The sequence below is a fragment of the Crocuta crocuta genome, unplaced genomic scaffold, assembly GCF_008692635.1.
Source record: "Crocuta crocuta isolate KB4526 unplaced genomic scaffold, BGI_CrCroc_1.0 scaffold180, whole genome shotgun sequence".
NCBI classification, from domain to species: Eukaryota; Metazoa; Chordata; class Mammalia; order Carnivora; family Hyaenidae; genus Crocuta; species Crocuta crocuta.
The window spans coordinates 6,106,867-6,131,238 of record NW_027527549.1 but is presented as its reverse complement, the minus strand read 5'-3'; the positions used below and the strand labels follow the sequence as shown (position 1 = coordinate 6,131,238).

Sequence of the window (24,372 nt, the reverse complement as noted above, 5' to 3'; positions counted from 1 at the left end):
CGGTGAATGGTTGTCCAAATAGACATTTATTTTCACTGGGATTTTATTTCATAAAAATACATTGAAATACTTGTGAGATAACTGTGAAGGCATGTCATTGGCATAATGAGTCACTTTAACTGTCTAGCTGTTCTTGAGGTAAGAGAAGACAGAAGGTTGGGGGATTTTTTGTTTGGTGAGTCCTGTGGTGAGCAGATACATAGCTGACCAGCTGCTGGCTACTGAACTGAAATAATGAAGTAGGTCTGTTCTGATGACTGTGTTCTGTGGAAGAGCTGATCGCTTCTGCATGAGAATTCATTATTTTCTCTTGTTCTTCTCTAACCAGGTTTTGAAGGGATCACCTGCGAGCGGAATATTGATGACTGCCCTAACCACAAGTGTCAGAATGGAGGGGTTTGTGTGGATGGGGTTAACACCTACAACTGCCGCTGCCCGCCTCAGTGGACAGGTATGCACACTGTGGTGACTCAGTCAGAAGGGGGTGTGGATTGATAACCAGAAGTGGGCTGGTACTGAAGTGAGCACAAGGGTCTCTGTGCTCCATCACTGGGGATAGTGCTAACCCCGTATATTCTCCTATTATGTTCATTTCAAGACCAGTCTTTTTACAGATATTTATTGGGCAGCTGCTCTGAAGTCAGCACCATGCTAATGGTGCTATGGCAGGTATGAGAGAAGAGCATGACTGACAGACTCTGAGGTCTGGGAAGAGCAGCACACTGCCTGGAACATAGCAGATACTTACTAAGTATTTGAGAGGAAAAGAACGTAATTAACTATGAAAATATGTGTTCTTACCACACTTACAAACATATGGTTACCATCTGAAGTGATGGATGTGTTAACTCACACATAGATCATCACATTGTATACTTTAAACTTATACAATGTTATATGTCAAATGTATCTCAGTAAAGCTGGGAAAAAACCTACAGCTTGTTAAGTTTTGGTGTGGTATCAAAGAATAATCATAATTGTATGAAAAGGCTATGGAAATACTCTTCCTTCTTCCAACGAAAAAGTGAAAATAAGTTATACACACTACAAGAGTTCAGAGCTTATTCATGGACAGAAATCGATCTCATCGTATTGTCAGGTCCTAGCAGAGGGTTGAGCAGGTACTCTTGATGTCATTATTTTTATGACACCCATCTCCGTTTCTAATTTTTTTTCCTTTTTTGTATCCTTTTTTGCACATATGATAGATTTTTCAGCCTCTGACATTAGAAGAGTAGTTTTGCTTAATTTTATAGGCTCTTGAAAGTGTCTGATGTTGTCTCAGGCAGATTTTCCACTTATTTTTGAAAGTTAAGTGATTTTATGCAGACATATTTGGTTCTAATTTCTGTTTACATCTGTTTATCTAACTGAAAGTGGAAACAATTAAGAGCTGATTAAGTGACTAAGAACTGAGCCTTTTTGAAAGAACTTGATGATTTAATGTGGAAACCCAAGAATAAGCTAATGCTTTAAGGAAGAAAGTCCAGCACCAGGGAGGGATTCTGCCCAGCAAAGAAATCTTAATGTTGGATTGGCGCCTACACTACCTGGTGTTCTTTAGAGTCTCCAAATTGTGTTCCCTTAACTGTAGCAGTTAATTATTTAGAGTACTCTTTAGAGCTGTACACTATGAATAGAAAAAGATTAAAAGGTTTTAAAAGTTTAATAACATGATTTCCTGGAAGGGCACACATTACTGGTTTTAATCCCCATACTGTTCTTGTTAATACTTTTCTACTGGGTTTCCCTAGTATTGGACTTCCCCTAGAATTTCTTCTTGGTGTCTTGATCCCAGGACCTCCCTCTCCCCCTCTGCTCTTTCTGTCATATTCTCTCTTTTTGTTACCGTTTGCCATTTCTCTGATAGATTTTTTCCAGGGGCCATTTTTTTCAATTCAAAAAAATTACTGTGAAGCTCATTACAGGACAGTAATTGGAAAGATTAAAATTTTTCTCTTTTTAATGATCCTTAGAGTGGTATTGGACAGGATGAGATGCTTGTTAGGATCTTGACCCCATTCTAATTTTTCCTTGTCCTGTGGGAGAGTGGCTCTTTGTTGTATTAGGTACTAAGGCTTCTGATGCCAATGAAGATTAAATGATATGGTGATTTCATTGCTGATTTTTCTTTGATACTATACTCAGTTTTCTGCTTTGATATTAATTAAGAAGGTGCAATCTTGGGGAAATTCTGCCAGTGAAATGATATTTTATCAAAATTTCATACCCCAGGGTTTTTAAGAAGTACCTCTTTATATGAATGTCCTTATAGGGTGTTTCTTTCTCCATGTGTGTTTGCATTTTTTTTTTTTAGAAAGGATGGCAGAAATGCTGACAAGTTCAACATGGCAGTATTTATTTCTTTTGATCTGCTTTCGTTTAAAGTGCCTCTCAGGCTTCGGTTTCCCACCATAGGTTTCCTTCCTCTTTTTCACTCATGCCGATTCTTTGATTTCTAGTGGCAGCCTTATTGTTTGCTGTCCCCATCACAGACAGGGTCAGGTCCAGGGTCCTTCCTCTGTTATAGGAATCCCCTCCTGGCCGCAGCCCTGTTCGCTGCTCCAGTGCTCTCATGCACCCAGCAGCACTTCATATCCCAGCAACAAGAACTGCTCCCCATTCTCCCGTGTCTACCACACCCTGTGTCTTCACGTACACTGTTCCTTTTCTACACATTTCTCTTCTCCACTCCTTTCTCTGTAGTCCTCACTGGTTTTGCCCGCCTGGTTCAGGTCAGGTGGCTGCCTCCTTCAAGGAACTTTCCGTGACCTCCCTCCAGGTTGAGATAGATATTCTCCGGGTTCCCTTACTACCCTGTACATTCATTGGTGATAATCCTCACCACATTCATATTGGCGTTATTAAAGGCTGGAGGTGAGGGAGATACCCAGTTATGGGGTGACTGAACTGTTGTTGAGGACACCACCTGCTAGAGCTCCTCACAAACCTTTGTTCTCAGTACCATACAACCGAGCTGTTCACCATCCCAGCCGTCTCCTCATTCTGAGAAGAATAAAAAGAAAACTGGGGGTCATAGGGTTTCTATTTATTGATGTCAGAGCTATAAATTCAGATTAGTATTTTCTGCTTATGCAAATTGAAGAAATGAATGGGGTTGGGGGCAGGGAGTTAACTAATATTTGTTAGTAACCAAAAACTGTGCTAATTACAATGTTTTATTTTATGTAAACTTTGTGTTAACTGTATTAGGGGTAATGTTTATTAAATATGACGATAGATATTTAAAAGGGTTAAACAGTTTACTCAAGGCACATAGTGGTTGGGTTAGGGTTTAAACCTAGACTTGTTGAACTCCAAGTCTGCTCAGACCTGTAGTCATTTTTCTATACAAATTGACTCTGTGGATTGTCTTTTTTTATTTTTTAAAGATTTTGAGTCTTCTTATTTTATTAAAAAAATTTTTAATGTTTTTATTTATCTTTGAGAGAGACAGAGTATGAGTGGGGGAGGGGCAGAGAGAGAAGGAGACACAAAATTTGAAGCAGTCTCCAGGCTGTCAGCACAGAGCCCAATGCAGGGCTCAAATTCATGAACCACGAGATCATGACCTGAGCTGAAGTTGGATGCTCTACTGACTGAGCCATCCAGGCACCCCTGAGACTTTTTAATAGATGAAGTTCAATTTACAGTCTTATTATTTTAGAAAATGGTGATTTATTCTTTGATTTTTTTCCATTTTAGAAATTTTCCTGGTTACTTTGAAATTAGAAGTCAATATTGAGTGAATATTTTATATTGAGTCTGGTGATTTTTTTTACTATATCAAAGACCCTTACTGCAATGTTGTTCAGAACTCTTCTCCTACAGTTTGCAGCTGTAGAGTTGAAGCATGAACTGTTTGGTTTGGCTTTTGACACAATAGAAAAGAAGAGTTGGAGTAAACTACTGGGAGAGGAGATGAAATTACTAGTTATCTGAAAAAGAATGGATGGGGTTAGGGACACCTGGGTGGCTCAGTCTGTTAAGCCTCTGACTCTTGACTTTGGCTCAGGTCAGGATCTTATGATTTGTGGGTTCGAGCCCTGTGTCATGCTCTGCGCTGACAGTGAGGAGGTTGGTTTGAAATTCTCTCCCTGTCCTGCATGTGCACTCTCTTTCAAAACAAATAAATAAACTTAAAACATTAAAAAAGAATGGATGGGATTACATAGCTGAAGAATCTAGGTATTACTTTGAAATAAAGGAGATTTGTAAATTTGCCATGTATTTTTAATTATGTTTTTTATTTTAATTCCAGTGTCATTAACATACAGCGTTATATTAGTTTTTAACGAGAGGAGCCTGATAGGTTCTATGTTGTTTTATAAATGCACAGATGTAGAAGGTTTGGTCTTTTGTAGAAAGTTCTGGGCTTCAAGATGACCAGAAATGTTTTCCAAGTCTTTTCATGGTTTAATTTGGGATAAATGAGTCAGCTTCCTTTTCATCAGAAGACTTTATTTGCTCTCCATGGAGCTAATATCTTTTAGTTACTTTATTGGGGTATTGGGAGAATAAATGGCTCAATGAAAAACTTTTTGAGCCTTTCATTTATCCTGTAAATTAAATTACATTTAAATGTAATTGTAAATTAAAATTACAACTGTAAATTGCACTTTTCATGTACAACATTCTAGATCCATGGTGTTTGATATGGTAATCATTAGCCCTAGTTTGCTGTTAAGTATCTGAAGTGTGACAGGTTGAATTGAGATGTGCCACAGCTGTAAAATATCTGATTTTGAATTTTTTTATAGTTTATTTTTGAGACAAATAGATAGAGGCAAGTGGGGGCGGGGTGGTCAGGGAGAGAGGAAGACAGAATCTGAAGCAGGCTCCAGGCTCTGAGCTGTCAACACAGAGCCCGACACTGGGCTCGAACTTGTGAACTGCCAGATCATGCCCTGAGCCGAAGTCCAATGCTTAACTGACTGAGCCCCCCAGGCATCTCTAAATACCTGATTTTGAAAAGTTAGCATGCAAAAAAAAAGTAAAATGTCTCACTAATAATGTTTTAAGTATTGGTTAGATACCAAATGATAGTGTTTGGGAGATATTGAATTAGATAAAATATGATATTAAAGTTGATTTCATCAGTTTCTTTTTCCGTTTTTTTAAGTGCTACCAGAAAATTTTAAATTAGATCTGTGTGTCTCATGACAATCCTGTAGGACAGCACTGCTCAGGTGTGAGGATGCTCTGTAGGCATTACCAGTGATGCTACTGTGTGGGAGCACTTTGTCTGATCCAGGGTGGTAGAAGGATAGACTTGTGGCCCTCTGTACAGGGAGGCCTGAGTTGGCTTCATTAGAAGAAAGCATGGTTGGCCTTGTTCTGGTGTGATTTCCACATCAGTTTTGGAGAGAACTGTGTTCTGATCTGGTCTTTTCACCTGACATGGCCATCTAGAATAGTATCAGTTTGTACCTTGAAAAGCTACCACTCTTGGGGCACCTGGGTGGCTCAATCGGTTGAGCATCCGACTTTGGCTCAGGTCATGATCTCCCGGTTCATGAGTTCGAGCCCCGCATCGGGCTCTGTGCTGACAGCTAGCTCAGAGACTGGAGGCTGTTTCAGATTCTGTGTCTCCTTCTCTTTCTGAACCTCCCCTCCTCATGTGCTTGCTCTCTCTCTCTCTCTCTCTCTCTCTCTCAGAAATAAATAAAACATTAAAAAAATTTTTTTAAATAAAAAGTTACCACTCTTCTGGATGAACTAAAGCCCAGGTGGGAGAAAGAAATTGGTGTTGGGGTTTGGACAAATGGTTTATTTTTTTATAGGAATTTTGTTGTAGAGAGAAGTCTGAGTAGTTGGATGTTCTTTAGGAAATAGAAATAAACCTAAGGAATTGATGAAGCCTGAGCACAAATGTCTTCACTCTTACTTTATTCAGCCTCAAGGTATCTTATGAGAGAAATCTGCTCTGGCAGATATCCACTTAAGGAAAAAAAAAGTTATAAAAGGCCCCCAAATTAATTAAAGCAGAGTAGATTAATGTTTTGTCTACATGGATTGTTATTTGGATTTTCTTTTTAAAGGTTCATTTCCTTCAGAATTAAAGTTGCCTCTAAACTCAACTCACAAATTCCTCTCTGGCAGCTCTTGGTTTGGGTTCACTCCTAGGGCAGACGTGATTTATTTTCCTGTGCTTGTTATTAACCCAGAAATGTAATTTCAGCTTGGGCTTGGAATGGTGCTCTGGGACGCTAAGCAGAAGTGAACAATGGAAGTTAGGTGGACATGAGTCAAATAAAACCAACCACATTTTCTCTCAGCTCTCCTTTTATAACATGATGAGCCCAAAGAGTTGGTTACGATTCCCTTTACTGTCAGTTGCTCCAATTTCAGTGAAAATGTTTGGCACAAATCAGCAAGTATATATTGCCAAAGGAGGTGCATGAGCTCCTGTGTCTGGGAACAGAGGCTTTTCATGGCAGTGTTTTGATTCTGAACTAGACGTCTCATTTCAGTCTTGCCTCTGGTTGGTGTCAGGCTGCTCCCTAGGATGAGACTTTTGCCACAACCACTCTTCTATTTGTTAAATACTCTAGAATTGGAGGGTTTTGGTTGAGAGTGGAAATTATTTGTATCTGGGACTGCACAAGAATTCTCATTTGTATTACGTATGGGGGAATAGGAAAACTCATTTCCCATTTCAGTTTCTCTGTTGTGAACTTGATTGTGAGGACTTGATAAAAACCCGTTTTCTGGAATTCTCCTTCCCCACCCAGTTTCACTTTTCTATCAGCTGGGCAGACTGCCAGAGTGCTGACCTGAATCCCCCTCATCCCAAAGGTCTCAGTGTTGATGAGTGGTCATGTTGGTATGAACAGGGGTGAGTGATTAGGATGGCCCCCGACAAAATGCAGGAGGTGAGAATGAGGGATCTTCAGTGCCCTGGTGGTCCATGACTCCATGTCTGGCATTGGTTATATCCCAGGCAAGATCCATTTTCACTCCATGGCTTTTCAGGCTCCCACAGAACGGTTGTAAGGTAGCTTCTATAACATATTTATTGAATAACTCACTGTCATATCCAGTATACTGTGCTGGATGCTATAAGAGACATGGAGAAAAGATAACTCAATTCTTTTAAGAATGGTCAAATTCACTAGGAAGAAAGAAGAAAGTCTACATGTAACCACAGTAGAATAGAAACTATGAATCAACATCAGTTTGAAAGAAGAGATGGATAGGAATTGGGGGCCATCTAAGTATTTGGTTGGATAAAGGGGGAAATAGAGCAGAGTTAACTTCTATTATGAATCTGCATCATGGGAGAATGCGGGTTCTATTGACAGAGACAGAAATGAGCTAGAAATGCTGGTGAGTTTGAGGTGAGTTTTTAAAGAGAAAAACACTTAGCAGTAAGACCCAGGAGGTTGGATTAGAGGTAGGGGCTCTAGACTCAGATTTTGAGTATTGCTTTTGGTTGCCCTGGAGATGTATCAGGTCTGTAAGGGAAGTGTGTGGTGTGAGAAGAACAGAGAGTTTGGACCTAAATTGTGAAAAATGTCCACACTTCAGAAAATGGAGGAGGAAAGGGATCTGAAGAAGGAAAGGGGTGAGAGAAGATGTGTGGAGTTGGGGGGAGCTTTGCCATGGCAGCATCCCTGAGCCAGGGACTGCATTTTAGGACTGTGTCCTTGACCCAGCTCTGCATGCCTCTGTGGGGGCATCTGCTACTGGTTTATGTGCTCACCTCACCAGAGAGACTCTCAGCCTCTGGAGGACAGGGGTGGTCTTACTTATTTTGGCATTCTCAGGACCAGTCTTAACAAATAGTAGTTATTGAATGAATGACCACCAAGAGACTGAGATGAGAATAACTGCAAAGAGTGAATCAAAATTTTTGAGGTCGTTGGAAATCTTCTAAAATGTAGTTTCAATATAAAGGAGAGAAGGAAGCCAAATTGCAAGGGGTTAAATTAGAAAAAAAAAAAAAGGTGGATGTTAAGGAAGGAGGAAGGGGAGGAGTGGGTATAGATCACTTATTCAAGAGTTTTGTAAGCTAAAAAGGGGAGAAATGCAGGGCAGTAGCTATAGGGGACAGAAACATACATTCATTCGTTTGTTCATTCATTCATTCGTTCGTTCATTCATGTGATAGACCATAGAACCTAGGCTAGACTGAGGTAAGGCAGCTAGAAGAGGGTTGGTTAATGAACTGGGTTATTTAGGAGGGTTTGACTCTTACAAGTGTTAGTGGGGGATAATCAGGTGAAATGGTTGTTGGGAATGGGAAAGGAGGGAGATGGAAATTTATAATCAGAGTTGATGTACCAAATTTGAGGACTTAGGGTTGGAACAATAAGTGTCTCATAATTAGACCCAAAATATGAATGTGTTTGTGATATGGAGCAGATGTGGAGGCTGTTGAGTTGAGAAAAGTAAGAACTCTTGGCTTGGATGACCTTATAGTCCTCAACCCAGGTATTGATTTCATGGGAGAGGGGAAAGGAAAGAGTAAGATTTTAAGTCCTATGTGTAAGTCATTCAAGGAGGTGGAGATTGGTCTATGAGGACAACAGATAGATGTGAGATGATCATTATTATTAGTGTTTAGGGGCGCCTGGCTGGCTCAGTCAGTTAAGCATCCAACTTCAGCTCAGGTCATGATCTCGCCATTCATGGGTTCAAGCCCCACATTGGGCTCTGGGCTTGGAGCCTAGAGCCTGCTTTGGATTCTGTGTCTTCCTCTCTCTCTGTCCCTACCCCACTCGTGCTCTGTCCCTCTCTCTCTCTCAAAAATAAATAAACATTAAAAAACTTTTTTTAAATAAAAACAAATTATTAGTATTAGTGGGTTTTTAAAAAAAAACATGCACATATAGAAAAATTTGCATTTGAATCCATGTCTACTTTTTAGTGTCAAAAGTGCAACTGCATATACTAATTGCCTCTTTGTAAGATGAGAAATAAGCATACTTTTAGTTTTATTATATCCTTTTTTCACTCCAGATTTTGTTTATATGATCTGGGATTTAAAAATTCATACTATACTATTGCTATTGAATTTCAAAATCTTACACAATTTCTTTTTTTATTTAAATTCAAATTAGTTAACATACAGTATAATCTTGGCTTCAGGAATAGAACCCAGTGATTCATCTCTTACATATGACACCCAGTGCTCATCCCAAAAAGTGCGTTTCTTGGGGCGGCTGGGTGGCTCAGTTGATTAAGTGTCCAACTTCAGCTCAGGTCATGATCTTGCGGTTATGGGTTAGAGCCCTACATCGGGCTCTGTGCTGACAGCTCAGAGCCTGGAGACTGCTTCCTATTCTGTGTCTCCCTCTCTCTCTGCTCCTTCCCCACTCATGCTCTGTCTCTCAAAAATAAATAAACATTAAAAAAATGTTTGAAAAAAAGTGTGTTTCTTAATGCCTGTCACCCATTTAACCCATCAGCTCCCCACCTACCTCACCACCAGCAACCCCCTGTTTATTCTGCATATTTAAGAGTCTCTTATGGTTTGCCTCCCTTTCTGTTTTTATCTTATTTTTTCTTCAATTAAAAATAGAATTACCCTATGACCCAGCAATTTCACTAGTAGGAATTTATCCAAAGGATACAAAAATACTGATTTGAAGGGGCACATGCACCCCAAAATTTATAGTAGTGGCACTATCAACAATAGCCAAATTATGGAAAGAGCCCCAAATGTCCATTGACTGATGAATGGATAAGGAAAATGTTGTGTGTGTGTGTAAATATATATATACATATACATACAATGAAATACTACTTGGCAACAAAAAAGAATGAAATCTTGCCATTTGCAGCAATGTGGGTGGCACTAGAGTGTATTATGCTAAAGTCAGTCAGAGAAACACAGATAACATATGATTTCACTCATGTGGAATTTGAGAAGCACAATGGCTAATCATAGGGGAAGGGAAGGAAAAATAACTTATGCATTTTCTTTTAATTATTCTTGATATTTACATTGTTTTATAATCCACTTTATGATATTTTAGACTTAATTTTATATATAACTTGGTTTTTGTTAACTACTAGTACATTTATGTTACAACCTTTTCATTCCTGGATTCTTTATTTTGGTTTATTTTTTTCAGGCAAATGAATACATCTTTGAGTAAATTTTTTCCCAGAAATGTTGCATGTTGCCATATCTTCAGCGCTCTTAGGTATTTGAAAAATACCTTTTGATTTAGTTGCCTTCATACACAAGTGGCATGTATTCTAGATATTGAATTCCTGGGTCACAAATTGATCTTAACAGGTTCCTAGACATTGTTCCTTTGCATCTTGTGAGCATTATAGGGAAGTCTAATGTCAGACAAGTCAGTCTCCTTCCTTCTCTCGCTCCTCTCTCTTTAAAATAAAGTCTTTAACCAGTATGGGTACAAGTATATCCCTATTATTTTTTCTCCTAGTACTTTTGAGTCCTGCAGACTTAAGCTATTCTCACCTCAGAAAAGCTGATCTTTTTCATTTTTCCCCCATTTGTTATACCTAATTATCTTTAACTAGGTCTTCATTCTTTCCCATAGTTAAGATCTTCTCTCTTGATATTTTAATTTTCTTGTTTCTCCTTTGCATTTTATGAGAGCTTCTTAAGCATTTCCTTCATAACATTTTTCTTCATTGTCAGTTTGTCCTTCATAGCTTCCAATTATGATTTGTATTTGAGTTGCATTTTTATATTATAATATTAACTCATTGTTTCTAGGACTTCTCTATTTCTGCCTTTTTCTCAGCCTGTCCTTCTTCATCAGAGTCCAATGTCCTGTATTATTTTTCATCTCCTTTTAAAACCTACATTTGTCTACATTTCTTGAGAATGTAGAGCCAATTCTTTCTAAAATGTATTAGTTTCTGGAAGTGAATGTTTTTTTCACAAATACACATTTTCATTGACATCTACATTCTCCATCTTTCATATTGCAGAATGTTTTAATGGGCCTTTTTTCGGTTTTTTCCCGTTTTACTCATTCTGCTCATCGTAGCTGCCTGCCCATAGAGTTGGTGGATTTTCCTTAGAAGTCCTGCTGCAGTGAGGTGAGGGGCTCTTTATGTAAACTGGTTTAACAGTTCAGCCGCCCAAGAAGGTGCTGAGAGAGCCAGAGCGCGGGCCTCCTCCCCGGGGCACAGAAACTTGGCAGCGCTTTCTTCTTGTGTGGAGAAGCCTTGGTGCCAGGGCTCGGCTTTCTGCACACCCAGCACTGGCACAGCACCCGCGGCTCCCCACTCAGGGGCTAACCCTGGGTGCCCTTTGGTGCTCCTGCATCCGGAATGTGCCCCAGATGCACTGCAGACTCTCTCGTTGCTATAGTGGCCGCAGGAACCCCAGGACTCCCCAGTGCTTTAAATTGCTATTGACCTGGAGGGGTGAGGTGGAGTTCAGTCCATTCTCCTCACAGCAGCAGAGGGGGCTGTCTGAAACACAAATTGGATTGTGTTGTTTCTTTGCTTACAATGCTTCAGTGGGTCCTCCTTGTCTTGGATAGAGTTCCGAGGCTCTGTAGGTAACTCCGTCTCCAGCCATATCTCCCTCAATTCATGCCTTGTAAGTGAACCACACTGATTTTTTTTCATTCACTCAAATGAGGCATGCTTTCTCTTCTATTCAAACCCACATACATACACTTACTTCTGCCTGAAATACTCCCCACTCTACCCTCTTTCTACACACACTTGCATACACATATACACTCTTTTTTTTTCTTACTTTTTTTAATGTTTTACTTACTTCTGAGAAAGAGACAGTGTGAGCAGGGGAGGGTCAGAGAGAGAGGGAGACAAAGAATGTGAAGCAGGCTCCAAGCTCTGAGCTAGCTGTCAGCACAGAGCCCGATGCGGGGCTTGAACCCACAAACCGTGAGAAGTTGGACCTGAGCTAAAGTTGGACACCCAACCAGCTGAGCCACCCAGGCACCCCTACACACTCTTATACAACCCAGTTAACATATAAAATCTCTTTCTCTCTTGTTAACAATAATTTGAAGTTTATTTGACTATATTGCAAGTCTGACTTTAAGGTAGCATCACATGGCAGTCTTTTGAGTTTATTCCTGAGATACTCTGTTGTACTTATCTCTGTCTGTTTTATAGATCCATGTAGTCTCTGGAACTAGGGGGTGATCTGGGTTTGGGTTACACAGCAGTGAACAAATGGATAAAAGAACTTTAGAAATAGTTAAAGCAGGAGATCGCTGTGATCCTCAAATACCAAGAAAAATGCTGCCATTGCTATTAATATTTAGATGATAAATTTTTGTTGTGGTTGCAACCTTAGGTGGTTCAAAGGCATAGTTTGTAGGAAAATAAAATGTCAAAAAACATTACACTGCTTTGACATGGGCTATCATTCGGTCCCGTAAATGCCAATGAAACATAGTATTCCCAACTGGGCCTGCAAAACATAGTCCTTCTCTGTTCTCCCACTTTATGCTCCCAAGGCAACCTCTGTCCATTAGAGCACTTATCACTCTATTATCATTGTGTGTTTGGTTGTAAAACCCCTATTTGCAGGGTAGAAGTCCCAACTGTTTTGTTTACCATTATAACTTCGGTGTATATAGGTCAGGGCCTGGCACATGGTGTATACATATTTATTGGATGAATGAATGAACAAGAACAATAAAATTTTCAATTCTTACTGGCCCAGCCTTATCCTTCTAAATTCAGGGCTGTTACTGAGTTCTGTCAGGGTCTCTTCTCCCTACTCCCTGAGATACTTTAGTATCTTTCTTCGGTATGGACCAGGTCTGTACTACATCTGTGAAACCAGACTAATTGTATGGGAGATTACATTTGACAACAATGTAAGCACTTATATGAGAGTCTGGTACCTAGAAATTGCTTAATAAATATGTTTTTACTACTTGAAGTCAGTAGCGGCATTAAAGACTAAAGAAAACATGGATTCTTTGTCTCCTAACCTTCATGCAGATGGAGTAATTAGAAGAGGAGGAGGGGCCTCGACTGAAGAGGGCTGACGGTGGTATAGTCTTTAGGGAAATCTGGGGTTTCAGCTGAAGAGGGAAGGTATCTGCCATAGAGTAGAATTACTCTTGAGACAGTTGAAGGATTAGGATCAAAAGGCAAGATGGATTTGGTGTGGCATAAATGAGATGGAGTTCAGCAAATAAGGAGGGGATAGAATGAGAAGTTTGGGTATTGCCTAGTGAACATCAATATGGGATAATGGAAACTTTGGGAGTGTGAATAAAGGTGTGAGGAAGATGACATTAAAGATGATTATTATTTTGAGATTAGAATGACCTAAGTAAAAGAAGACAGGTCCAGGTAAACTTTTGCTTAACAAATACTTTTGAATACTTGTCAGGAAATATTCTTAGCTGGACCCTATGCTAGGTGCTGGGGACTTACTGATGAAGTTGGTAGCTGACAACCATTTCTTCAGGGGACTTACAGTCTAGGACTTACAGTGAGGAATGCAGACAGAAGTCATATACTTAACTATAAAATTTTGAACTGTAATACATGTTTTCACAAAAAAGGGGTTATTAGGAGAACATATTAACAGGCAGAACTAATTGAGTTGGGGGTAGCCATGTAATGTTTTTTTGAGAAGGTGACATTTTAGCCATGGACAGTGAGTAAGAATTAGTCTGGGAAAAGTGGAGATGAGAGTGTTCCAGACATGGGGAAAGCATGTGTAGAGACCCTGAGGAAAGATTATGATCATTTTAAGAAATGAAAAAAAGCCAGAGTGGCTAGAGCTAGTGGTGTTTCCAAAGGAAAGACTAGAGAAATTATCAGAAAAAAAATGGATAGAGTTTAGAATTTCATCCTAAGTGTAATGAAGTCATCAAACCCCTTATTGTCAAAGATTTGATCAGTCAAATAGCACAATCTTTTGTACGTATTGAGATCATTCTGGTGATTCTTTAGGAAATACATTGGTCAGGATACAGGGAAACCCGGCTTTTGAGGAGTCTGAGAAAAGATGATGGTGTCTAGGATTGGGGGAATATTCAGTGAGATTCTTGCATTTATCTGTATATGTATCCCCTGCTCCTACATTATCCCCTTAGCCATGTACATGCCCCAAGGCCTCTTATACACATTCATGTGCTTGAGCATTTGTGCACACAGTTCCTCATTAGGAAGACCCTGTAGATTCCAGAGTTTATACAGAATGTTTCCACCAGCTCTAGACCCAGCTAGGACTAGGACAGTCAAGCCTGTCCTCTGTTCTTTCACTTCCGCAGTGAAATAGAGCATCTGTGCTTAGAGAAGTTTCTGTAGGACAAGGTTATAGTGTGCTTTGCTATGATATAGAAAGATGGAACTCCACACTCAGGAGCTTGGGTGATCACTGGCTGGAAGGAGATATTGGAGACTGAATTCTCTTGATTTAACCATAGAAGAGTAGGTAGCAGGGTCAGCACAAGGGCCAGCCAAGCTAATTTTTATACGTTCTTCATGTGCTGATTATTGTTGCAATGAGAGTTGACCTTTAACAGAGCCATTGATGTGATAAAAGTTTTTCCCACACACTTCACAGTTGAGAGATGACTAGGAAGGAAAAGGACTTTATCCTGAAGTGCTAAGGGTCGGTGATCATTTCTTTTCTTTTTTTTCCTTTCCTCTCACTTCTCAGTCACCTGTAACTCCAAGTCAGATTGATGGTTTGTTTGTGGTACCTTGAGAGAGCCATAATTTGCTGTTTGTAGCCCAGTGTGTTACAACTCATAAATGGTGTCTGTTGAATGGTCCATGGCTCCCTGGACTAGAGCTTGATGCTGATGAAGCCTACATCATGGTTTCCATTTCAGTATAGTCCTCTTGGGTTTAGTCTGTTAGATTTACTTCCGGAGGCTGCCCTCAATCTTACTCATTCATCCTTTGATTTTAAAACCATAGGATTGAGGCAGTAAGAAATGATCAACACGAAAGTGACCTACTCCTACAAAAGTAATGAGCATTCTGACTTTTCTGGTGGTGGGTTTTTAGTATTGTCTTCCTTAGTAGAACTACTGAAACACCTAGGTCTTCCCCTGTGTTTCTCAATCATGCTCTGTCTCTCAACAGCCAGCTCAGAGTCCCTTTCCTTGTTGAGAAGATTAATTTGATCTGCTATGACCTCACACCCCCACATCCTTTTCAGCACTTGATGAGATCCATTTTTTTAATTTTGTCTATTTCTGACATTCTTCTGACTAGTTGTGCAAATGTGGACAAGTCACCACACCTTTCTGGTCCTAGTTTCCTCATGTGTAAAATGAGCATGTTATATTAAATCTATGGTCTAAGGTCTGTTTCACCAAGTGCCTAGTAAAGTGCCAGATACATAAACTGAGGTGAATGGCAGACACAGTTCCTGTCTTCAGGAGCTTATAGTCTAATAGGGGCAGTGAAAAGAGTAAATAAATATAAATATTTATTCCTTAAAGAATAAATAAATATAAAAGTTCAATTTTGATGTTAGCAGGATAGAGTGAATGGAATCAATGCATATGGAGAAAATGGGGAAGATGTGAATTTGGATATCTAGTTAAGTTATAAGAGGAGTCAAAGGATGAGGAGTTACTAGCTACATAATTAAGAGGGAGAAGACTATTGGAGGTGGAGAGAACAGGATATGCAGAGGTTCTGAGGTAAGAAAGAACTTAATGTTTGAGGAGCCAACCATAAGCCATTGTGTCTGGAGTAAAATATATTAAGGGGAGATGGAGATTTGAAATATATTGAAGAGGCAAAAGTGATGAGCCAGAAAATTATCAGGAGCTATGGGTGGCTCTAAGTATTTAAGGTGTCAGCCAAGGATTTGGTACTGTGACATTTCATACCAAGTTAGCCACGACTCCTGGTGGTAGTAGAGACGGAAGTTGCTAAAAACAAGTTTATTTCTTTTCTCATTTGCTGATGGGAAATGGGAAGGGCCTAATAGCCTACTGCCTTAGCCTCAACATTAAATAGCAGTGGCTTGCAATATCTGGCAGGTGGAAATTACTAAGAGAGATAATTGACGCCCTCAAAACTTGCCTAACAGAGCTTTGTGCAACATATTTTTGGAGTCCACCAGCAAGGTGTGTGAGTTGACACAGATGATATCCATGCTGAGACTTGTTTGGGTGGAAGATTTAGTGGCTTGGTAAGGCATAGATACAACATAGCTCTCCCTTTTCACCAGATGTGTTTATATGCTGGGTAGCTCATAACTCAGTGCTCTCTCCCTCTCTCCCTACTAACAGAGAGCCAGTTGCTTTAAGTCCCCCCTATCTTCTACTGGCAGACTAACCTTCAGATGCAGTTTTGATCATGTCTTCCCCCAGCTGTGAGCCTATAATAACTCCCCCTTACTTGTTGTATCACGTTCAGAATTCATACTAGAGTTCAAAGCCTTAAATGATCTTCAACCTTTTCTCTTTTTTAAACTCCAGCCAAAGAATACCGTTCAGTCATTTTGATATCTTCAAGACCTAAGTCCTACCGCCCTCAGTGGACCTTCTCCCTCCAGCTCACATTGATGCTTTCTTGCCATGGAGTAGTGGGAAGAGCCGAATGACCTCAGACACTGTACCACCCCCTCCAGATGACAACCATAAACTCTTCCTATCTCAGTATTCAGTGACTGTTTGCCTTTATTCATCTGTACCAAGGGTGTTCTTAAATTATCACATGCTTCCTGCCTTCTCAGTGTGCTTTAAGGTCCTAGGATCAGAGACCTAGCCTGCAGAGCTTGTCAGTCGAAACCAAGGCTGGAAACTCATCTATGCTGCAGTGAGAAAGGCAGTAGATTTAGAGTCAGACTGATCTGGGTTTGAATGGCAGTGCTCTCACTTACTAGTTCATGACCTTGGGAAGGGTACTTAATCTTTCCAACCCTCATGTTTCTTATTCTTAGGCTTCTGCATTGATTTTCTTCTGTGCCAAGAAGTGGTGGCATGAAGGAGTACCTTAGTGGGCATTCCACTGGGAATTTTGGAGCAAGCACTTATGGTGGCCTCCCAGGTTACCGTTTTCCTCATTTTTGTTTGTAGAATTAGAATGAAGAGAAAAAAAAATTCTGGCAGAAATGAGTCTGGGAGGGAATGTTTTTCTGGAGAAATGTTCCTGAATCTCAGAGGAAAATGATCCATTTTGGAGAAAGTAATTTATAAGCCAGTGTGCTTTTGGCTCTCTAGATGTGGTTCCTCTAACAAACATTATCTTACAGATGTACAGTCCTCAGGTGTCCTGATCTTCAACAACAACCCCATTCAGAAAATGGTGAACTGTACCTAAAATTACGTGTGATTTTTGGATAGTAATTTTGAGTCCTGAATTTTTCCAGTAATCTGATCATTTGAGTAATGATTTGAATCCTGCCTTTCCTTCTTCATCCTCTTCACTTCCTCATGCCTTCATGAAGTTGGGAAACTGAGGCACACAAAGATGGTTCTGATATGGTCAGACTCACATCTCAAGTCTTTGTTAAGAGTTTTAGGAGTGCCAGATAAGCATCCAACTTCGGCGCAGGTCATGATCTCACAGTTTATGGGTCCAAGCCATGTGTCAGGCTCTGTGCTCACAGCTCAGAGCCTGGAGCCTGCTTCGGATTCCGTGCGTGTGTGTGTGTGTCTCTCTGCCCCTCTCCCTGCTCAAACTCTGCCTCTCTCTCTCAAAAATAAATAACATTTAAAAGAAACAGAGTTTTAGAGGCAGGCACCTCTGGTTTAAATCTCGCTTCTCCTGCACTCCTGCCTTGGACCAGTCAAGTTATTTTACTACTCTGAGCCTATTGGCCCCCAACTATAAATGAGATAAATTCTGTGACAGCTCAGCACAATGCCTGGTTCAGAGCAGGGAAGCAATGACTCTTGGTTTCTTTTCCCAGGGGTACCAAGTTTCCATTCCAAGCATTGTTTTATTTACCTAGTCTGTCTAGGTAATTAAATAATATTGTATTTTATATAATAATATTTTAATAATATATTATTTAATAATGTAATATTAAATATTATATTTAAGTGTTTGAATATTATATCATATAAAAATACAACATATTTTTAAACACAGTGTCATCTACTCAGAACTGTAACAGAAAAAGAACATCCAAGTTGCTCACCTTCAGCAAGTTAAGTTTGGTCTGAGGGTAGCCTAGATATTTGAGTTAGCTTAAGTGTAAGAGACAAGACTTTCAGTAATTTCCAGGTTCCAGGAGCTCCTCACCTACTACTTAGTGATGTTTTCATTTCCAAATTCCACCTGTATCCTAATTATATATCTGTCTTTACTCTGAGGCAGCATTTCTGCCAGTATAGTAAGGGAGCAGAGCTTTCTGAAGCAAATGACATCATCTGCCCTAGGGGAAGTGATTGCCAGTGCTTGTACTCAGACTCACTCACTCTCTCACTCAGCCCATATTAGTTAAGACTGGGGGTGGCCGTTGACAGATCCCCATCTGAAATTAGAGAAACCTGTTGGAAGGGCCATCTCTCATATGAGCAGTTGGGCTTCAGGAACAACCAGAACCAACAACTTGAATGCCACCTTGATTCTGTTTTTCTCTTCTGTGCACTTTTGATTCACCCTTATCACTTTGTAGACCAGCCATTTTATCTTTTTGGTCCATGTGGCAAAGGGTCCCTAGCCCAAAAATTCAGAAAAGGGACGTAGCGACAACAGCTTGTGTAAGATGCCCATCCTGGGTCGGTCAGCTAGAGTACGAGGTCATGATCGGGTAAAGATGTGGTGACTCCTTCAAGAATTACATGGATGAAAAAAATTATATGGATGAAGTGGGGTGGAGAAGGACACAGAATGAGGGTGATGAGCACAGAGTTCCAGAGATGCCCACACACCCATCCTGCCATCCTGGTCAGTGAGATTTTAGCTAGGGATACAAAACATATTCCTGAACTGAGGTTGTTTACAGCCAAATGATGGGAGATGGATGTGGAATCAAATAGTGCAATAGAGTGATTTTAAATTCTTTAAAATTTTTTTTAATGTTCATTTATTTTTGAGAAAGATAGAGCATGAATGGGGGAGAGGCAGAGAGAAAAGGAGACACAGAATACAAAGCAGGCTCCAGACTCTGACCTGTCAGCACAGAGCCCAATGCGGGGCTCGAACCCACGGACCATGAGATCATGACTTCAGCCAGTCAGATGCTTAACTGACTAAGCCACTAGGCCCCTCAGAGTGATGCTAGTTCTGTAATAATGGATGTACAGGTTAGATAAGGATAAAGAATCAGGATGATCAGTTAGGTTAGATTGGATACAACTAACTTCTGTTAGCAGTGATAGCTATGCAACTGGGCACATTAAAGGCTTTCTGAAAATACTTGAGCCACTTGAATTATTGTTGGGTTTGAGTTTCAGCCACTTGTTCTTGTGTTTTAGAGAATTCAGATGGTCGGAATGTGAGTTCCGACCTGTGATAGCTCTCTAAACTGGTATTCATCAACTTGTTTTATAACTCATATGGTCTGGCCCTAAATTGCTTGTTAATCACAGATTTCTTGCTTGTAAGTTGAAGACATGCTTTTTGTTCCTTGTCACAGGGCTGAGAGCCTTTGTCATAGTCCCCCATCCTTTGCTGTTATAGTGACCTGCATTATATCCATAAGTGGTCTAATGCGTTGTCCTTCAGTTTGCTCTTTTTCAGGCAGCTCAAACTGATCCTTTTTCCATCTCCTATATCACTGGGTCAGCTTCCTGCATCTTATTCCACAAATCCACATCCTTGAAGGTTGGGTGACTTAGGCTATGCACAGTTTGTTCCAGTTTCATCATCTTGGTGTTGCCTTTCACCTCTACAGTTTACCAAGGCTTTTCATGTCCTTCATCTTTGCTGTCTACTCTCTCTTGTCCTTACTTTTGTTTTTTTGATTAAACTTTTCACTTTGAGATTATCGTAGTTTCACATGCAGTTATGAGAATTAATACAGAGAGATAGCCTATACTGTGTATCTCCCCCAATGATAACATCATCTTGCAGATCTGTTGTACAGTATCATATCCAGGATGTTGACACTGATACAATCAGGATATAGAACCAGTGCTCTGACATTTTGGCATTTAGTTTCCTTCTCATTATTCTGTTTTTTACTCCTCTCCTACACTCTTCTTCCCACTTCTCACTTACATATTCATTGTCCCAGGGATTCAGCTGAGTTAAGGATGATGCAGGACTAATTTTTTCTTTAATAGGTTGCCTAACTTCTCATGTCAGAATTTCTAGGAACGGCAGTTTCCATTCTTCTTTAAGTTATTTGCCTGGAAGAGCTATCATGTGGATGGCCTAGAGTATTCACGTGAAGACCTGGTCTGCTGTGAGATACGCTTGCCCGAATTTTGGGCAGGTCACACGAGGGTGAAGAATGTGTGGGAGCTGGTGTGGTACTAATTCTTTGGGACTTCAGACCCCTGACCAAAGGCACTTTCTTCCCCCAAAGGACAGTTCTGCACGGAGGATGTGGACGAGTGTCTGCTGCAACCCAATGCTTGTCAGAATGGGGGCACCTGCACCAACCGCAACGGGGGCTATGGCTGCGTGTGTGTCAATGGCTGGAGTGGAGACGACTGCAGTGAGAACATCGATGACTGTGCCTTTGCCTCCTGCACTCCAGGCTCCACGTGCATTGACCGTGTGGCCTCCTTCTCTTGCATGTGCCCGGAAGGGAAGGCAGGTGAGGCCAGCAGGACAGACCTGGAGTTCACAGAAGGGGCCGAGGAGCTTTCAGCATCTTTTAATGAGCATGTGTAGGAACTTGTTAGTCAAGTGTTATTCTGGAAATGTAATTGCCAGCTCAAGTGCTAGGAAAGTAGTCTTCTTAGGGGTTTTGGCTCTCATCTTAAATCTGCATACTTCTGGCTTTCATCCCCCCCAAAATGAAAGTTAGTAACTATTGCCTTGGGAGCATCTGTTGACTTCCTTAAGATCTTAGGCTGAAAAGTACCTCAGAAATTAACGTTAATTTCTCAGACATTAAGACCAAATTACCAATTAATGGATTTAGGAACTTCATTTTGAGAAGAACTCTTTTACTCAGAAGGAGTTGGAAGGAGAGAAACATTTGACTGCATTCCAGCTCTCAGTGTCTCTGGAAATGTTCCTCTGAGGGAGGAATTTTATTAACTGCAAAGTTAACATTGCTAGTCTAGTCTCTGAAGGTAACAGCTCCCAGTCCTCGGAGTAGAGAGTAGTGAAGGGAGGAATGTGATGGAGGAAGATAGCTTAGCTGGGAGCTTTGTTCCCAGCCCTTTGGAAATGTTCTCATTTTGGCTTTTGGAAAGGCCCCACCTCTAGCTTTGTAGACGAAGCCTTAGTTACCTGTTCTTAAGCTAATTGCAGACTGGAAAATCCAGTTCCCATGTGAACTACAAGGAACATGGGACTCAGTCATACCTTTAGAGTCCCAGGGGCACTGTGCCAGGAATGTTGACACTATTAAGAGGCTGCCCTGGTATAGACTTATGATGTTCAGCTGTTTTGTTTTTTCTTCTTCTGAGGCTCGTCAAATGCTGGTGGCGCCATGATCATCAGGTAGCAAGCATAATTTTAGGAAAGTAGGTTGCTAAATAAAATATAAGATGCATGCAGTATTTAGAATATGTAGTAAAAAATTATTTGTGGTTTATTTGAAATTCAAATCAAACTAGCCATCCTCTATTTTTATTTGCTAATTCTGGCAGCACTTACTGAAGGCGATCTGCATTTTCATGTCACCATCATCTGACTATGTCACTTTATGGCCTGGGACGCCTCTACCCTTGAGGCGAGGTCCAGCTAGGGGCTTAGGGTCAGAGCCCCAGGGGGGTCTGCAGGAGTTCCTTGCTGGCTGCAGCATGTCCCTAGGTAGGAGTAGGCAAAGGGGAGGTGGCCTCTAAATCTCCATATTGGGACTTTAGTGAGGTGAGCACAAGACTTTCCCAACTCCATGAAAGAGAAAACTCTTCCTCGAGTAAGGGACATTTTTTCTTTGCTCTCCTTGCCGCACCCTGTGTGACAGGTCTGTTGTGTCATTTGGATGATGCATGTATCAGCAATCCTTGCCACAAGGGGGCACTGTGTGATACCAACCCCTTGAACGGGCAGTATATTTGTACTTGCCCCCAAGGCTACAAAGGAGCTGACTGCACAGAAGACGTGGATGAATGTGCCATGGGTAAGTACACGGAACCTTTCCTATTCCTCACGGTGTCTGTTGAGCTCAGTGAGCATTCAGACAGAAGCACGTTTTACTCTAGGAGCATGGTACACCCAAACCTCTGATCTCTCCTGTTACATGCCTACCGTTTACAGCACCCTAGTGTAAACATATATTCTCTTCTGAGAATTGAGTGAATGGAAGGTCATTAGCTGATTCTTAATACGAAGGCCTACCCAAGTGACACTTTGGGCAAAAGAACAGCAAAGATGCACAGGAGTTGAAATTGCCCTAGTCTTGCCTTGCTTTGCCTCCTTCCATTCTTCCTTGTATTTTAAGGAAGAAAATAGTAAGTTGAGAACCAGATTTTTAAGGGCCTAGCCCTAATGCTGTAACAGTCAGATCCATTTCTGCAAAACACATTTGTGGAAACTCTATCAAAGTACTTTGATTCCGGTAACTGGTGCTTGTGTTTTCCAGCCAATAGCAATCCTTGTGAGCATGCAGGAAAATGTGTGAACACAGATGGTGCCTTCCACTGTGAATGTCTGAGGGGCTACACAGGGCCTCGCTGCGAGTTGGATATCAATGAGTGCCATTCCGACCCCTGCCAGAACGATGCGACCTGTCTGGATAAGATTGGAGGCTTCACGTGTCTGTGCATGCCAGGTACATGGGCCCATCAGTGTGTGGGTTCTCGGCAAGAGGCAGTGCCCTGCACTCCTCTTAGGTGGAACACTCAATATAGGGTTGTAATTCCATGAACTCTGTCAGCCTTTAATTCCCAATACTGACAGGGTCCCCAGCCACGGGACCCTTAAGGAGTAAAGGAGTGCTAGAATTCTTAGAGCGATGGAGACTAGCTTAAACAAATCTATATGTCAACATGAATTACATGTAAGAGAACATTCAGAAGTGATTATTTTCAGCAAATATTCTTTGATTTAACAAAGGATTTACCATAACAGTCCTTTAAATAGCAAGGTTTCCTAATCTTTTGATGCATTATAAATACCATACTGTTCCATTTATAGAAATTGTTTTACCCTTAATTGTTTAGAAACTTGCTATTTATTCATAGTGATGTGCATATTGTTAGTTGTATTCTGGAGTTCTTCTGCAGAATCCATTTCTTGAATCCTCAGAGAGCACAGGTAAGTCCAGTTTAAAATGACATTTGAGGGGCGGCTCAGTCAGTTGAGTGTCCAGCTCTTGATTGCGGCTCAGGTCACGATCCCAGTGTTGTGGATCAAACCGTTCATCAGGCTCTATGCTGAATGTGGAGCCTGCTTAAGATTCACTCTTCCCCTGCCCCTCTGCCATTCTTCCCCACTCATGTTCTGTCTCTCTAAAAGAAAAAAATAATAATTTAAAAAATGGAAAAAGGACATATGATAGTGGCTGCTTTACTTGATTAAGGTGCGTAGCCACTCTAGCATTGGGAGGGCCTCTTGACCTTGACTTGTACCCTCTTGAGAGCAACAGGATTTCCAGGTCAGCAGGTCTTTGTGAACATTGACTGGGGACCCTGTGGGCCTGGCACTGCTCTGAAAGTGAAGCAGGGACTGGTCAGAGAATGTGGGATGGTCTTTGCTGGTGTGCTGTAGAGAAGGTAGCCTCTTCTCCCTCTGCCCAGTGACATGGATTTCTCACAGTATTCTCCTATGTCGCTGATACTGGCAGTGACTACTTCCTATCAGGGGAGGGTCCTCTTTGCCTTCTGCAGAAATGTTCATGCTCATAAAGGATATAGTCATCTCTGCAAATTTGTGCTTTCTTGGCTAGACTGTGCCTTTCTAAGCCACTTGTGTGGTCTAATTTGTTCAGGTTTCAAAGGTGTGCATTGTGAACTGGAGATAAACGAATGTCAGAGCAACCCTTGTGTGAACAATGGTCAGTGTGTAGATAAAGTCAATCGCTTCCAGTGTCTGTGTCCGCCTGGTAAGTGCCCACCACCTGCCCCTATTTTCTTTGAAAGCACAGAGCCAACTGACCACAGGGAAGGGAGGAGGAGAGAATGTGTGTGGGCTGTGCATGAGGAAGTCATTAAAGTGAGCACTTCGGAATCGGAGTGTGTACAGAAACAGGGAGTTTGTTTCAGCTGGTGGATCATCCAAATCCTTTGTGGCCAGAAGTCCAAGTCTATTCTGAATGGCCCATGACCTCTCTGTCTGTGTATATATTTCAGAAAGTTCATACCTCACAGAAGCCTTAGTTGTAGGCTATTCAGGGAATTCCCCCTCCCCACTATGGGTCATATTCTTAAAACCCCTCTGTGAGATTTTTATTGT

At 41.0% G+C, this 24,372-nt stretch overlaps 1 protein-coding gene and 1 pseudogene across 1 annotated transcript in view; one reads left to right on the top strand and one right to left on the bottom strand.

Moving 5' to 3' along the window:
• NOTCH2 (notch receptor 2) overlaps positions 1 to 24,372 on the top strand; it is a 164,965-nt gene that overhangs the window by 84,428 nt on the left and 56,165 nt on the right. Inside the window, exons 5-9 of the mRNA XM_077767584.1 lie at positions 329 to 451; positions 20,387 to 20,620; positions 21,944 to 22,099; positions 22,562 to 22,750; positions 23,909 to 24,022. Of these exons, the coding sequence (XP_077623710.1) occupies positions 329 to 451; positions 20,387 to 20,620; positions 21,944 to 22,099; positions 22,562 to 22,750; positions 23,909 to 24,022 (816 nt within the window). The remainder of the gene's footprint in view (positions 1 to 328; positions 452 to 20,386; positions 20,621 to 21,943; positions 22,100 to 22,561; positions 22,751 to 23,908; positions 24,023 to 24,372) is intronic.
• LOC144234432 (ubiquitin-conjugating enzyme E2 D3 pseudogene) lies at positions 12,015 to 12,393 on the bottom strand (annotated as a pseudogene).